Source organism: Papaver somniferum, chromosome 6 (genome assembly GCF_003573695.1).
Source record: "Papaver somniferum cultivar HN1 chromosome 6, ASM357369v1, whole genome shotgun sequence".
In the NCBI taxonomy this organism is placed as follows: Eukaryota; Viridiplantae; Streptophyta; class Magnoliopsida; order Ranunculales; family Papaveraceae; genus Papaver; species Papaver somniferum.
Window position 1 is genome coordinate 10,493,310 of NC_039363.1, and position 15,282 is coordinate 10,508,591.

The following is a 15,282-nucleotide window of genomic DNA, read 5'->3' on the forward strand; positions in this document are numbered from 1 at the left end:
GGTTCTACCTCCATGTGAGTACTACGCATAGTCACACTAGCTTCCCAAATATTCGGTTGACTAGGTACTAGGATCGGTTCCCCACATATATATGGTATCTAACTTATATGTGTTGCACATGTCCATAGGATCGGTTCCCCTTTCTTCTATAAACCTTGCTGCTCCCCATACAAGGATCGGTTCTCCTTGATGTACTGCACCGCTTACAAGGATCGGTTCCTTTTCCCTTACTAGGATCGGTTCCCTTTCCCCAAGGTCAGACATAATCCGATCATACCACAGGTGATTACTTAAGATTGGTTTTACTAATAAAAGTTATACCAATACATAAGTCAGGACTTTGTGAAAGTTCTACCAAGAACACAACAATTTGTGAGCGGTTATACTCTATCACACATATTGGTTGTTCATAAGATATGCTATGAATAACAAAACCAATAACTCCTGTCAATTTCCTTTTCGGTTCACAAACAAGTTTATGAACTTATACTGGGACACCCCCAAGCAAAATGGTACTCCCATTAGCAGACTTGGCAATTTTGACCAAGACCAAGCGTTTCTTTTACTCTAGACTGAAATCCCAGGGTCCATCTATTGCATTGTCGACTACTTTTCAAATTTAGGTTGCAAAATCTTATCTTGCATATCAACATAGATGGAACGAAAATTAGAATTTTACACCACTTATTTGTCCACGTTGTTCCTAAGACTCTTTTCGAGTTTCAAACCTTTTTTGTTTTTTTGTTCATTTTTTCTCAGTTTTACTCTTTCAAATCCTGGAGAGATTGGGGTATACCCAGATTAATCGGGGTATTCCTAATGAGACAAAAGCTAGGTCATTTTGAAGTAAAAGAAGCCACCCCTTAACCTTATATTTTCTAAATGGCTAATATGCCCTTGTTTAATTAACACTAAAAATTATGATTAGGTTAATTAATTGAGTTTAGATTAAAATTTTGAAATTATGAATTCAGTCGATTAAACCTTTAACCCGTCTTATGAGTTCGATTTCTATCAAAAAAATTGGTTTTGAAAATGTGAAAGGTCGACGTTTGAATAAGGTGCCGGTTATTCTGCATCGGCATGGTTGATGTTTTAATAAGATGCCGACCAATTACATCCGGCATGGTCCGTGGATGAAGAAAATGCCGACCCTTTTAGTCCGGAATGGTCTTTGAATGAAGATTACGCCGGCTATCTTGGGCAAGAAATTTTTAATACTGTCGGCTGACCTGTAGTCGGCATGCTAAGGATTTATAACCTTGTCAGCATGTACTTATACCAAACAGAAAACAAAACATGGGAAGATGTAATTCACTTTATTCATGCAATTTTGGTTACTACATTGATTGAAACATAAAACCTAACTCCTTGTCCACCCACAAAACCTACACCAAAACCATCAAGCTTCGCCGGAGGAATCCCATTCATCTCCGGCCTCCATGAAGTCTAGTACATACTCCGGGATTTTGTCAATCATGAAGTGATAGATTGCATCGAAGGCGAATGCTTCCCCCCTTTCTTCCAAGTAGCGTGCTTTCACGGTTTCATGCTACAAAAAAAAAAACACAAACTTTCTTTGTTAGTGGTGTTTAGTAGGAAGATCAAACAACATGGATCACGTAACATAAACCACAAACACACTTACAAATTGTTCAATGGACAAGTTGAAGTGGGAAGCGTTGAAAATCCGAGGTTAGAGAGCTAAAAAAGCAAGTACCGCATTTTCGATGACTTGGTGCCTATCATGGACTTGTTGGACACTTCTTCTATTAGGATTCCCAAAGTCTTGCCTAAATATGTTGTGTACCCTAGCCCAAAAGGTAACGGCATCCACCCTTTAGGAGGACGCATGTCTTACTCTAGTTTCCGCGTACCAAGCTTTGGTGATTGCCAAATATTCATTTGAATCAAATGAAGCCATTGTTGTGTTTAGAGAGCTACTGCGTAAGTTAGATGGAGTGTATGATGATATGAGCCTTGGACAGTATATGCAAATAGTTATGTGTTGTTTTGTAGAGAGAGGTAGTGTATTTATAGGATGGTGCCCAAATTTGGCCGTTATAGTGTCCAAGTACAAGTCAATCAATGCAATTGTACTTGTAAAAATTTGAATTTTGAATCGGCCAGCGAGGTTTTTGTTTCCACAATAAGCCGAATAACACCGGCCGGCAAGGTCGAAATTTGCTACCGTGCCGACCTTATGACTTTTAGGCATCAGGAGTTGGTTTTCTTCTGAATAACCGCCAGACAGGTATTTGGTTATTAGAGTATCGGATATGGTATGGCCGACAAGGTATGAAATTTATTACCATGCCGACCTTATGACTTATAGGCATCAGGAGAACATTTTCTTTTGTGTATCCGCCGGAAATGTATTTGGTTATTAGCATGCCGGCAATGATAAGGTCGGCGAGGAACATAATTTTAACCATGCCGACTTTATGATGATTTTAGGCATCAGGAGAAGGTATTTTCTGCAACACATAGCCAACAGGATCGATAATATAATACTCTGTCGGCTTCTTAAATGCCGGCTAGGTTTTGATCTGATTACCCTGCCGACCCTGGTATGCACATAATTTCTGGCGTCAGGGCCGGCAGTCTGACAGTTTAAAATCTTGTCGACCTTGGTGTGGTCGGCACTGTAACTTAAAAAAAGCTTGTCGGCATTAAACTTCTTGGTTAGACGACCTTCTTTCTTCTTAAGCATAGACTCCGTCTCAATCTGATTCCAACTGAACAATTTCTGGCTCAATTTATAAATATCTTGAAAGAAAAATCATCATCGAAGTCCTCACTGACTGCTTTTCCCTCAACCTCGAGGCCTAGAATTTGATGAGCATTATTGGGAGCTATCGCCATCTCACCGAATGGGAATAACATTGTATCAGTCTCTCCATAGAACCTCTCACTGAATGCAGATACGGTAACTCTATCATGCTCAATATTCGAACTCTCTACAGCAGGCCACAACCCGGAGTTCTTGACAATCACTTTCACCACCTCGCATTCATCCTCAAGATCCCAAGTCTTAGTCACTGAACATGAACCTTGACGCCTCATGATACGGACGACATGCTTGTGATCCTAAATACCAAAAAAAAAACGAAAAGAAATACAAACACTTGACGCAAATTTAAGATAGATACACACTTGAATAAAAAACAAAGATGGATTGAAATTACTTACGATAGTATTATGGATCGTACAATGCCCATGAGTCTTTGTATCCAAAAAGAACATCTCCACCATCTCTTGGGGTTCCCCTTGGAGCCTCACCGTTTTTCAGTGTAACCATCAAGTGAGGGGGAGGCATGTGGGAATTAGCTAGTTCAGTGATCACCCTCTTCTTCTTTCCGATTTCGGTTGAAGCTTCGGTTTGTTGAACAATAGCTTGGCTTTGTTCTCCATTACCTCCTCCAACAGCCGGAGTGCTTTCATCGACATCATCAACATCATCATCATCACCATCACCTCTTCTACCAGATGAAATTGATTGGTCTTCATCTGGAGTCTCGTCTGAATCACTGGGTTCTGCTGGTGGTTCAGAATCATTCGGTACACGGATCTTGAGCGTTCCCGGCACAAAGTATGCCCCTCGATGTGTTGAAGTCAAGAGTTTTTCACCAACACGAGGAGGTCTTGAAGTAGGACTAAGAGCTTTCAGAGCTTTCTTCTTTGCCTTTTGCAATCTGAACAAGACCAATTAAGGAAAATAATTTATAAGTCGGCACGGTCGACAAATATAACATTGTCGGCTACACAACAGTCGGAAGGGTCGACAAAATAATACGTGCCGGCTAAATAGCAGTCGGCAGGGTATTATTCACATAACCTGCCGGTTTATAACAAATATGAACACATGAGATACAAGGATTTTTTGCATAACCAGTCGGCAAGGTTCATTACCAACACATTGTCAGCTAATAAACATCTGTTGAATACCATTCCGACTTGAAAATTCAAGGCATGAGAAGACAAAAAAACTTGAAATCCAGCCGGCAAGGTAAAAATTTATAACCAACCCAACTAAAAAAAACTAACGCCGGCAGGGTCTTAGTTTGAATAACTTTCCGACCCTGCAAGTACCAGTTACAGATAGTCAACAGCCGGCAAGATCTTTTACCTAAGAGCCTGCCGGCCAAACCCTAATTACGAAAAATCGGCAGGGCCGTAACATAATACCCTGCCGACCAGATAACTGCAAATTCAAACATTCGATTTTTCTGACCTAATTTGACATGCAAACATGAAATTGAAGTTCTAGAGTGAGTTTAATTAGTAAGCTCTTTCTTTCTTAATCGCACCATTTCTCGTGTTTCAGCGGCTGCGAATTCTTCTTCTTCAACCGTTTTTTTCTTCTCTTTTTGTTGAACTAATTTTGCAAATCCGGGGTTGTATTCATTGGGTTTTCGATTAGCTTCTTTCATATGTGTAGTCCTAGGTCTCGGCGGATCCGTTTTTGAAGATTAATCGGAATTTTTGAATCGACGATCCACTCGACTTAATCGTCGAGTTTTGACGGTGGTGGTGGGGGAGGAGAAGAAGAAGAGAAGAAGGAAGATGAAATGAAAATAAAAAATTGATTAGGATAATAGAATTATAAAGGGGAAGGGTAGTATTGTAACTTCACCTATTAGGACTCCTCCTTAGTCCTTAAAAAGAGTCCACTTAAAATTGAGTATACCCCAATTAATCTGGGTATATCCCAATCAAACCAGGTTTCAAATATATTCCTGTTTTATTTGAGCATGAAACATGTTCATTCGAATCATTTCCTATCATGTATAAACAATAAAAGAGATTCGCATACAAGGTGATTTTGATTTATTGTAGTTGCTAATATTTTTCTTTTTTCCCCAAAGCTGATACATAGCAAATAATTTTGTTGGTCGTACAAGTTTTTAGTTTCACACTCCAGTAATTATGCAGATGAGTTTTGAGATGTCGGAGAAAATTAAAATTCGTCCATTTTGAGATAGACCATAATCTACGGGTTAAAATAGCTTGGAACATTCAAGAATTATTGAGGATACCGGTGGAACGAGTGCTGAAGAAATGAAGTTGTCTAATATTTGAAAAGGGCAAAGAGAATAAGGAGTTTAATGTTGATTATGGCAAGTGAAACCAAATCCATATTGATATATTTTTTTGAATTTAAACAGTAGGAATGCAATAAATCAATATTTCAGTCTGAAATGGAAGAAGAACATCTCAAAGTTTATAATGGGAAACATCGTAATCAACTAGACCTATGTGTGGCTCTGCATTGTCTTTGTTTTTGACCGACCTGATTCAAAGTCACGGCTCACGTTTAACCTGGCACAGACGCCCCAAAAGGTCGCAAATAAATTGGACCGGTCTTGGTCTGTTTGATCGACGTTTCCAACGCGTTTTACTCTAGTCTAGTGTGCAAGAATGCTAATAGCGGTATCGATTTATCCAAGGGTGTACCAAAATCTTATACTACGTCTAGATTTTAAATTGCCTTATGTATGTACCAAATTTGTGAGATGTTATGAACTTGTGCTAGTGGGAGTACAAATTTACTTAGGGGCATATCAGAATTCACGTAAGATAAACCCACGAATTGGTGTACCCCAAGGAAGACTGGTACCCCTACGAATTTATGCCGGCATGCCTAGTTCTGCCACTTCAAAAAAAAATTCACTAAATTTTCATCTTGCCTCGTAAGTTGTGAAAAATCAAACATGGAAAAACGCAGTAATTCTTTTTTTTTACTGCTACCTAGTAAAATAAGAAACCAGAAACTTTATATGAGAAAATATTCTGAAGATAGATTTTCTGATCATTAACGGATATACCATTTTCGGTAAAGCTTCAATTCAAACACGTGTAAGGTGGAGATTAACAAATGTTTCAGAGAGAGAAAATTACAGTGGGCACATGGCTTATTCTCAGAGTTGGACTCATCATGAGTCAAATTCATACTCATCTCATTCACATCTCTCTTCACCCTCCTTCCATTTATTTAGCAGCTCGAAACCCTCTTCATCTTCTTCTTCTCATTCCCACTCGCAAAAGACTTTTCATTTTCCTTCCTTCTTCCCACATTTCTTCCGGGGGCCTCTTTATTTTTCATTTTTCTTTCAGCAAAAATGGTGAAGATTTCATTAGTGTTATGTGTTCTGGCAATATTTGCTTGTGCAGAGGTTGTCAACTCAAAGACTACTGCACCAGCACCAGCAGTTGATTGTTCAACAATCATATTCAGTATGGCTGATTGTTTAACATTTGTTACAAGTGGGAGTAAAGTTACTAAACCAGAAGGTGCATGTTGCAGTGGATTGAAAACTGTGTTGAAAGCTGATGCTCAATGTATCTGTGAAGCTTTTAAGAATAGTGGGAGTTTAGGGGTTGTTTTGGATATTAAGAAAGCTATGACTTTGCCTGCTGCTTGTGGTGTTTCTGCTCCTTCTATTGATAAATGTGGATGTAAGTCTGATTTTTTTTTTTTGAAACCCTTTTTGATTTTTTGTTTTGATCTGGGTTTTCTTGGAATTAGATTCATTGATGGATTTGGGTGATGGGTTTTGTTCAATTTTGGATTTTTTTTTTTTATTAATGGGGTTTTCTTGATTTTGGTTTATCTTGCAGTGGCTCTTTCCCCTGCTGGTGCTCCTGGTATGTATCTACTGTTTTCCCTTTTCTGGAATTAGATTCCTTGTTTTTGATGGTTTTGCTCCTTTTGGATGATGGGTTTTGTTCAATTTTGGATTTCATAAATGGGTTGTCTTGATTCTGGTTTTTCTTGGAAAAAAAATATAGATTTATTATGATTGTTGCTAGTGATGCATGATATTTGTGTGTGAAACTGTGACACATTTGTTTTTATGCTTTAAACAAATGGGTTCAGCGTTGAAAGTTGAACCCAAATTTAGCATCAATTCCTTGCTTAGCATCTTTTGTTCTTTAATGGTAGTGTGGAATTCAGATCTCATGAAAATCTTTCCTGCTGATTATTTTTAAGCAAAAGGTACATTTGGGTTTCTTGAAGTGGAATGGAATTCCTCAAGGACCAATTATTGATGCATGTTGTGTGTTTTTCGGTTTAAACAAATGGGTTTAGTGTTGAAAATTGAAACCCGATTTTAAGTATTTTTGTTCTTTTTCCAAGTCACAGTGTTAGAAAACCCATGTGTGAGAAGTTATTCTGTCTAAAATGATGATGAGTATGAAATTATCCAGAAAATTTTGAATTAATGTTAATGAGCATCAATTCCTTGCTTAGCATCTCTTATCGTTGAAGAAGAAATTCCTTCAAGACCATTTCTTGTATGTAATTCTCTAAGTAGTTCCATTTTGGTGTGGATTGGAATTCTCTGCGTTACTAATTAGATGTTCTGAGTCTTGTTTTGTGTGATTAACTTGAAAAACGTTGTGTCTATTTTAATGTGGGTTGAAATTGGATAGTTAGTGGAGTATTGGTATAGCAAAATATGGTGTTTCTAGAATTCAATGACAAGAGAAGAGATTAGGGCCAGTAGAGTTGGAAAATGCTGTAAGGTTAACTCATAAACATTCAACTAGAGGCGTGCAATTTGACTGCTCCTATTTTGTACTGAAAATGTGTGTGGGAAAATGCTGTATGTACCATTCTGTAAAACAAATCTGAACATTCCCAAGCACTCGTGTCCTGCTTTGTTTGCAATCCTGTTGTTGGTCTGGTTACTCCGGTGCCATGTTATGTAATTGCTCAAACGAAAATGTCATACTATTAACAATATTTGAGATGAACCTGTTATGCCCTTCTCTTTCTCTTCATTGCATGTTCGGTTATCATTCTAGGACATACATAGTTCTTTTAGTTTCTGATCTTCTTTTCTTTTTGGCTGCAGCCCAATCTCCAAGTAGAAGCACTGTTCTACCTCCCACTTCAGCCATGTTTTCTCCAGTACCTTCACCTGCTGCTGAAGACGCCACAGGAGGTTCTCAAATTGAAGCTCCAGCTCCAGCCCCAAAACCATCTGATGCATCCACTTCCACGATTTCTTCATTAGCTCTTCTTGTCAGCCTTGTTGCCGCTTCGTACTCGCTCTTTTGAGATCAGTTACACACATAACCATCTAGTTCTCTTTGGACATAATTTATCAGTAGCTTAAACATTCATATGTTCCACGAGGTAGGATGTTGCAGGGGGGTGGATATTATTGAGGACTATTGTTTGGTTAGGTTTATTTTGTATTATTACAGTTACGCTTTAGCGATTTCATTGTGGTTTGTTTATAAATTCTGTTTTCAGTAGCAGAAAGACCTTGACATCTCCCCTGTTTACTTGTTTTGGGTATTTATTGAGTTGCCTTATCTTTTCTTTTCTCTTCTACTGGTGTGATCAAATAAGACTGAGATGTTGATGTTCGATTACTCCTTCAGTTTTGGGCCTCAGTTTTTAAGCGCCGGCATTGCCACATTATGCCAACAGACTGCTATTAACTTTGCTGCGTAATGTCTTTTGTTATGTTGTTTTTCTAGATTGTTTTTCAATATCTCAGTCTCCAATCGACCTAGATGCGAGTACATTTAGGTACCCAGGCGTTCCAAATGGATGCATTGCTTGTAATATTAGTATCAGTCAGAGTTTAGTCATTGAGGGCACATTACCCTCATATACTTGTTAACAGGCAGATTCTTTCAATTCTAAATTGTTGAGACTTATTACGAAGGTGAAGCCGTGTTAACTACATGAATGAAACCTCTGTATGAATGAAATGAAACAGTGTTAATAGCTTTAATGATTTTTATTATTGAAATGGAAGAATAAGAATTGACAGTAGTGTGAAGAAACCATTTGATTTGTTGTCCCCTCAGTGAGACCGGGATGTTGCTATGCAATTTATCTAATTTCTAAAGCCCAACACCGCCATATTCAAATGATTATGAAACATATTTTGAGGCATACTCAAGGTTCGACTGATAACCTATGTTTTTACCTAGGTTCGGCTGATAACTCAAGGTTCCGAAATTAGATAAATGTATGCCTCAAAACATTTGATTATGGTTTCATGATTATACTAGCACACTGCTATTGATAGCTTCGGTTCTTGATAAAAAAAAAAGATTGCTGGTTTTTGGGCTTGTTTCTCGGTATCTCAGTCTTTGAACGATGTAGATGTTTAGGTACGTTGGCTTTCCAATTTGTAATTAGACCCACAGTGTACCAAATTGATAATTTGCTTGCAATTGTTAATAACAATGAGTTGGTTGGGCACGTTACTGATTACCCTCATGTTTGTCAAAAGTTGGGGTGTGCAACCGACATGCGGTTGCGGATTAGGATCATCCGCGACCAAACCATCAAAGTTGCGGATTTGGAAAATTGAACCGTGACCGGCCCAATCACCCGTGAATTTGACCTCTGCGGATCAGCGGATTGTACGGACCAGATGCCGATTAACCGCGGATTTAATCAATATATATATATATATATATATGTATATATGTATATATATATATATAACCCCAGTCTATCCGGAATTATGATTTCCAGAAGCGGTAACAGTTGAAACTAAGACTCTGGCATTAATATGCTTGCAAGTCATGACGTTTTGTAATCTTGAAAATGATGTTATCATGATAACTACTTAAGATTTTTCTTTTGCTTCTGTAATTCAATAAGATAAGGTGAAATGATATTAGATTTGATCTGTAAATGATATTTTACCGGTAAGATAAGGTGAAATGGTCAAACGGCTCCTTCAGCTTCCATTCAATCTCGTGTATTACAAGCTGCAAGGTTCGTGGATCTTTCTTCTTCTTTTGAACAACAGTTTTTGTCTGCAGTGCATGTAACTTTGGTCCGTGGGTATCTGTCTCAGTCTCATCTCCTAGCGGAGGTAACTCCGTATAAACCACCACCCAAATCCCCCTGAACCCAGTCTCTTCAATAGATCCACGGGGTTTTAACGTTGGCGAATGACGACCCTAAGTGAACTTCAGGCATCAGAGTATAAAACCCCAGTCTACCCAAGTTGGTTGCTCCACCAGCCATGCATTCACTCTCACTATCCTACGGTGCGGATAAATCCGCGGATTTACAAAACCAACCGCAACCTAAACGTTAAATATTGTGAATTTGAGAATTCACCCGTGACCGGCCCATAGATTCTTGCGGATTGGTTTTTACCCGCAATTTTACGGACGGTTGCGTATAAAATCCGCGGTTCCGGATTATATGCACACCTCTAGTAAAAAGACAGATTGATTCGTTCTTAAGTTGTGACCTATTAATGTAGTCTTGTTAATTGCATGACTGAAACCAAGATACTGCATGAATGAAACCTCTGTATATCGATTTAGTCCGTCTATCGAGGTTATTCTTTCAGTCTATCTATGGAAGTAATTTTAAGTCGATTCAAATTCTAAGATGTAATAACAGTGGAGTTTGGAAAGAAATTAATATCAAGCTTATCTTTTCCTCAATTCAAGTATTTGCAAGTGCCAGTGAGGTATTATGGCACCCTTCCACTTGGTCAACAAAATCAAATACAAAAGTACAAGAAACAGATACAGAAAGAACTCAAGAAAATCCGACTTATTTGACATCAGAATGTAGGTTCTCCCGTATGTCTAAACTGCCAGCCGGAAAATGTTAATCAGGTGAGGATGTTCTACTGAAAATTGTTTGTGCTCAGACAATGAATTTAAAGGCACGTTAACCAGCTTACTTGTGCTGATTTATTGGCTAATCACCTGTTTGCTCATAATACAGTCATATGCCATCCCCTCGTCTTTGGGGTAACATTGAGGCTCATAGTTAGATCCATTATTTTGTTATAGGTGGGTTCTCTTTTGTGCAAAAATTCCTCTTTCTATTAGACTGACTGAAATACTATTATTCTCTATCCTATTAAGATCCGTTTAAATCGGAGAAAGAATGGTTTTTCGCGGAACTAGAATCCAACCATTTAATTTGTTTTTTCTTCTTTAGAAAGATATGCTCCCAAAATAGGAGTGATTTGCTCAAATCTGTTGAAACTAGTGATGAAGCTTCCGTCGTCAAAGAAATCATCGATGAAGATGAAGATTTCATCGTTGGAGAGCATCACTATCGATCTTGAAATCCAATCTAATAACAATAAACCGTCATTAAAGCGAAGATAAACCTCAAAAAATTAAATAAAACCACCATAATGATGTAGATAAGAAGAAAACATAATAAAAACTAAGCTATAACTACTAACTAACTTAAAAAAACAAGAAATAGCGAAGAAACCTGCTCAGATCCAACCCAAAATGGACTAGATCTGAGTAGAAAATGGTTGTTCTTGATGGGTTTGTTGTTGAAGAAGAAATAGCGAGAAAGGAGAAAGAGAAGTCAACAACTTTAAATACTGAGCAATACTATTATTCTCCCTCCCTCTCATTCGAAAATGGTTCTCTTTCTCTGTACGACCCATTCTCTCTCCCTCTCATCTGAAAATTTCTTTTTCGTCCTTTTTTTATATCAATTACCTCGTACTTTAGTGATGTAACTGCTATTTTTGGCTGGTTTTTTCACCGGATTGTAGCCGGAAATTCTTTAATCTCCCTTCTTTCCGCTCTCCGTGTTCTTAACTTTATGCAGGATTCCCTTCTTCTGCTCTCCCATTTCTGGTCTATGAATTCCACCTAATTCTAGTGTTCTTCTCTGTTGCTGGTTCTTCTCAAATCACCTGGCTTTTCTAAGGATTACACTAATCAGGATCATCATTGCTCATGTAACTGCATCAAAGTAGCTCAAATGGATATCACTGACAATACCGTTGACAATCACAATCACAATTCTGGGATTTACAGCAATTTGGAAGACAAACTCACCTTTCTCAAACCTAGCTCTGGAAATCTTAAGTTCTCTATCAACAATTCTAGCTACTTCAACAATTTAAAGTTCATGAGATACCCCTTTTCCTTAAATTGTAATCGTTTTTCTCGACCAATTTCTTCCTAAATTCTCAATCTCTACCTGATTCTTATCACCTAAGACCCAATCACAAGCACGACAACCAGTTTTAAGTTCAAGTTTATTCTCAAATGAAATTTCAAAACCCACATATAAATCTAGATTACATTAACACCAAATTATTAAAACCAACCATGTCAAAAACCCGCATTAGTCTACACAAATTTAAACAGAAAATTAACATAAGATGTCTTATCAAAATACGAATCAATGAAGATCTTATACCCTAAAAGAAATCCCATTGGTTATCTTAGCTCTTTCCCTTAGATGGATGACTATGGATAATGAGACAATCAAAGTTCACTTATTTCCGATGAAAACGAGTCTTGCTCCGAGTCCCTGGCTGACACTGCAAGTCTGATTCCGAGTCATTCGAAAAGATGGTTCATCCCTGCGAATCACTGGCACCTGATGCTTCTCAGAATAATTGAACAGACCCGACTCAGTTTGACCGGCATGGCGAGCATAATCTGGCTCATCATAAGTTGGAATTTCATCAGCAGGATCTGTCTTTAGATGTGTTGGATCGGAAGTTGGTTGATTTTTTCCTGCAAAAATAGCACAACCAATCTGACCAGTAACATGACACAAAGCATCAAGCACAGGAATATGCATAGGCTTGTAGTTACGCCATGGTCGTGCAGCCAATTTGCGGATCATCAATCTTGCTTCTGCAGGGAGAGTGATGGACTGAAATCCAACCCTGCTCTGCCCGGAAACGAGAAATCGATCGGAAACAATAACAACACCCTCATGCACTTGAAAAGGACCATACTTGGGATGCTACGCATACAAAATCCAATCATCATCGTCAGAACCTGGCCTGTGAGGCTTAACTGCAGGAGACGAGGAAACACATACATCCTCATCCATCAGATCCATACCCTCCTCTCCCATCGGCGGTTTTTTAGTCACTTCATTATCAACATCATTCTGTCGACTGCTTCCTCCTCTCTCATAATTCTCCACTCGAATTTCAAACAAATTGCTCATATCCCGATTTATTGGTTTGCGCTTAGGATGATTGAAGAATTGAATCAACCTTTCCACCGGAAAATCAACCAAGAGTTCATGTACAACACTCGGAGGCCCTTCCTGCTGCAAACACTCTTCAACCTTACCATTAATATTGTGTTGCATGTCTTCCAAATACCATGCAAAACAATCTTGGAATCCTGGAGATTCACATGCCCGAGGAAACACAATCCCATATGGAAATCGATCAACATCATACTCACATGGATACCAGTGAATTCGTGGTTCAATATCAACCTCCGGCATCACCTTCTTGCCCTTCTGCTTCTTATCAATTTCATTCTCACCCATGCTGGAAGACCCAAACAGATTTCTACTATTTTGGGACTCAATGGAGATGAAAAGAAGGAAAAGAAAATGATCCAAATATCTTCCAAAGGAAGCAGTTTTATAGTCGAATTCATTGTTTGGTCTTGGGTCAATTCAACACTTAATGGCAGCGATTCCCATAGAGATACATATCTCTTAAAAAAAAAATTCTCCCTACCCTGTCGCTTCAATTTTCTTTCAATTAGAGCATAATTACCTATACCCTATAAGCAACAAATCTTTATCTATTCCTCTAACTACTATATTTATTCTTCTGTTGATAAATGTCATTAGTAATCCGACTAAGCTGCCAATTGTTACCCAGAATATTTCGATGAACCAAGATGACTGGAACATAACACATTACTTTCATACATACACCATTCAGAAATATTCTATGCTGAATGGAGATTCTCATAACACTGCTGACTGGCTAGCTGAATCATTGCAGTCTCAAGTTATACACAGGAAAAAGTCATTGCTTGGGTGATTATAAGGCACAAATAATTTCAAATTTAGTCTATCTCTTTTAACTCTGGCCAAACCATCCCTTTAAAACAATAATATATTTAAACCAGCTGTCATTATCATATTTTGCACCAACAACTTGTTTCTCAGCTATTACTTTTTGATTAAATATTATACTCCTTTTTAACCTTAGGACTGAGCTTGATGCTGCTAGATATCTCAAAATTTGGAATATAGGCTTACGCTAGGATAATAAACAAAAACAAACCCTTTAGAATAGTCATGGGTCTGCTAACCATTTTAAATTTTGTACTCATCTTGCTCTTATCTTATGGTTCATAGACAGATCGTTATCACAAGCTCTGCTAGTAGTCAAACTGTGCAAACAACTCAGCACTCACCAACTTAATATACACTGGCTAGCTTTAGAAGACACATGGGAATTGTACTTCTTCTACACTTGGTTTTGCAGTTTAGACTGTAGTCACCCTCACCTGTCAAACAAAAACAAAAAGTACCACACCCAAGCTAAAGCTTTTGGTATTAAATTTCAAAATGAAGCTCATGTCTATCCCTTTATCATAGTCTTTGTTAGAGCACTGCTCGGTCAAACTCGCATGCGTTGCTATCTCAAGCATGTTTGTCAATGTTAGTAATCAAAACTATAAGTCTTGATTTCTAGTCTACTATTAGCTAAGTCTCGGACTAGGATAGAAAGTGTAGTTGTGCACAAGACTCCATGGCGATCATCATACAAAGACGAAAATCTACTCAAGCAACTGGTGGAACTTCATCGACTAAAAGGTATATGGAGACTTGAACTTATCTATCACTCAAAAGTCTATCTACTCCATCTCCTATCTTGAGACAAAAGTCGTTTTGCTATATAGACTTTGATTATACACATTTGCTATTTCGAGCCGAGTTTATCTCGCTTATCTATTTTTCGAAATATGTGTTGGTAATCTTTCGCTTTGGCCAAGTTCATCTTTACTAGTGACGAAAGTCATGTTGAGTTTCAATCACTTGAAAATGGCTTTGACGAAAAATGTTTGTGAACATGAACTATATAACGTCCTCTAAGAATGTTTCAATGATTGAAATGATAGTTTAGATTATATAACCATGGTTGGATATAAGCATTGTAAGGTAAATCATACATGTATAAGTCCTTATTCCTTAAGCCAAAGTATGCGTACTTTGCTACTCAGGAAAACCGGAATAGAGTCCGCGAACCCAGTCCGCGTACTGTCAGAGGTTCTCTTCCCAAGAAAATCTGCTGGAGTTTGTGAACTGTTTACAAACTTATTTCGGGTACTTAAGTTCGTGTACCAGTCTGCGTACTTAAGTTGGTTATTTTTTAAAAACGATTATTCGTGAACTTCAACTTATATAAACTAAGGAAGGCAATTTTTCAAACCGTGGCTATAAAGTTCATGAATCGATTCGAGTGAATCAAATGCTTTTTATTTCAATTGTGTCTATTATAAAGATCTAAGCAATTGAAC

At 38.0% G+C, this 15,282-nt stretch overlaps 1 protein-coding gene across 1 annotated transcript; it reads left to right on the forward strand.

Annotated features, from left to right (window-relative positions):
* The first annotated feature begins 5,962 nt into the window (after positions 1-5,962).
* Positions 5,963-8,345, forward strand: LOC113286898 (non-specific lipid-transfer protein-like protein At5g64080). The gene is made up of 3 exons (XM_026535540.1): positions 5,963-6,459; positions 6,622-6,648; positions 7,863-8,345. The coding sequence occupies exons 1-3, from the start codon at positions 6,123-6,125 to the stop codon at positions 8,066-8,068; spliced, it is 570 nt and encodes a 189-aa protein (XP_026391325.1). The 5' UTR covers positions 5,963-6,122; the 3' UTR covers positions 8,069-8,345.
* Positions 8,346-15,282: the final 6,937 nt, after the last annotated feature.

Coding starts and splice junctions, on each gene's coding strand:
- LOC113286898 (XM_026535540.1), top strand. CDS start 6,123: ATGGTGAAGATTTCATTAGTGTTATGTGTTCTGGCAATATTTGCTTGT. Junction 6,460..6,621: donor TTCTATTGATAAATGTGGAT/GTAAGTCTGATT, acceptor TTTATCTTGCAG/TGGCTCTTTCCCCTGCTGGT. Junction 6,649..7,862: donor TTCCCCTGCTGGTGCTCCTG/GTATGTATCTAC, acceptor TTTTGGCTGCAG/CCCAATCTCCAAGTAGAAGC.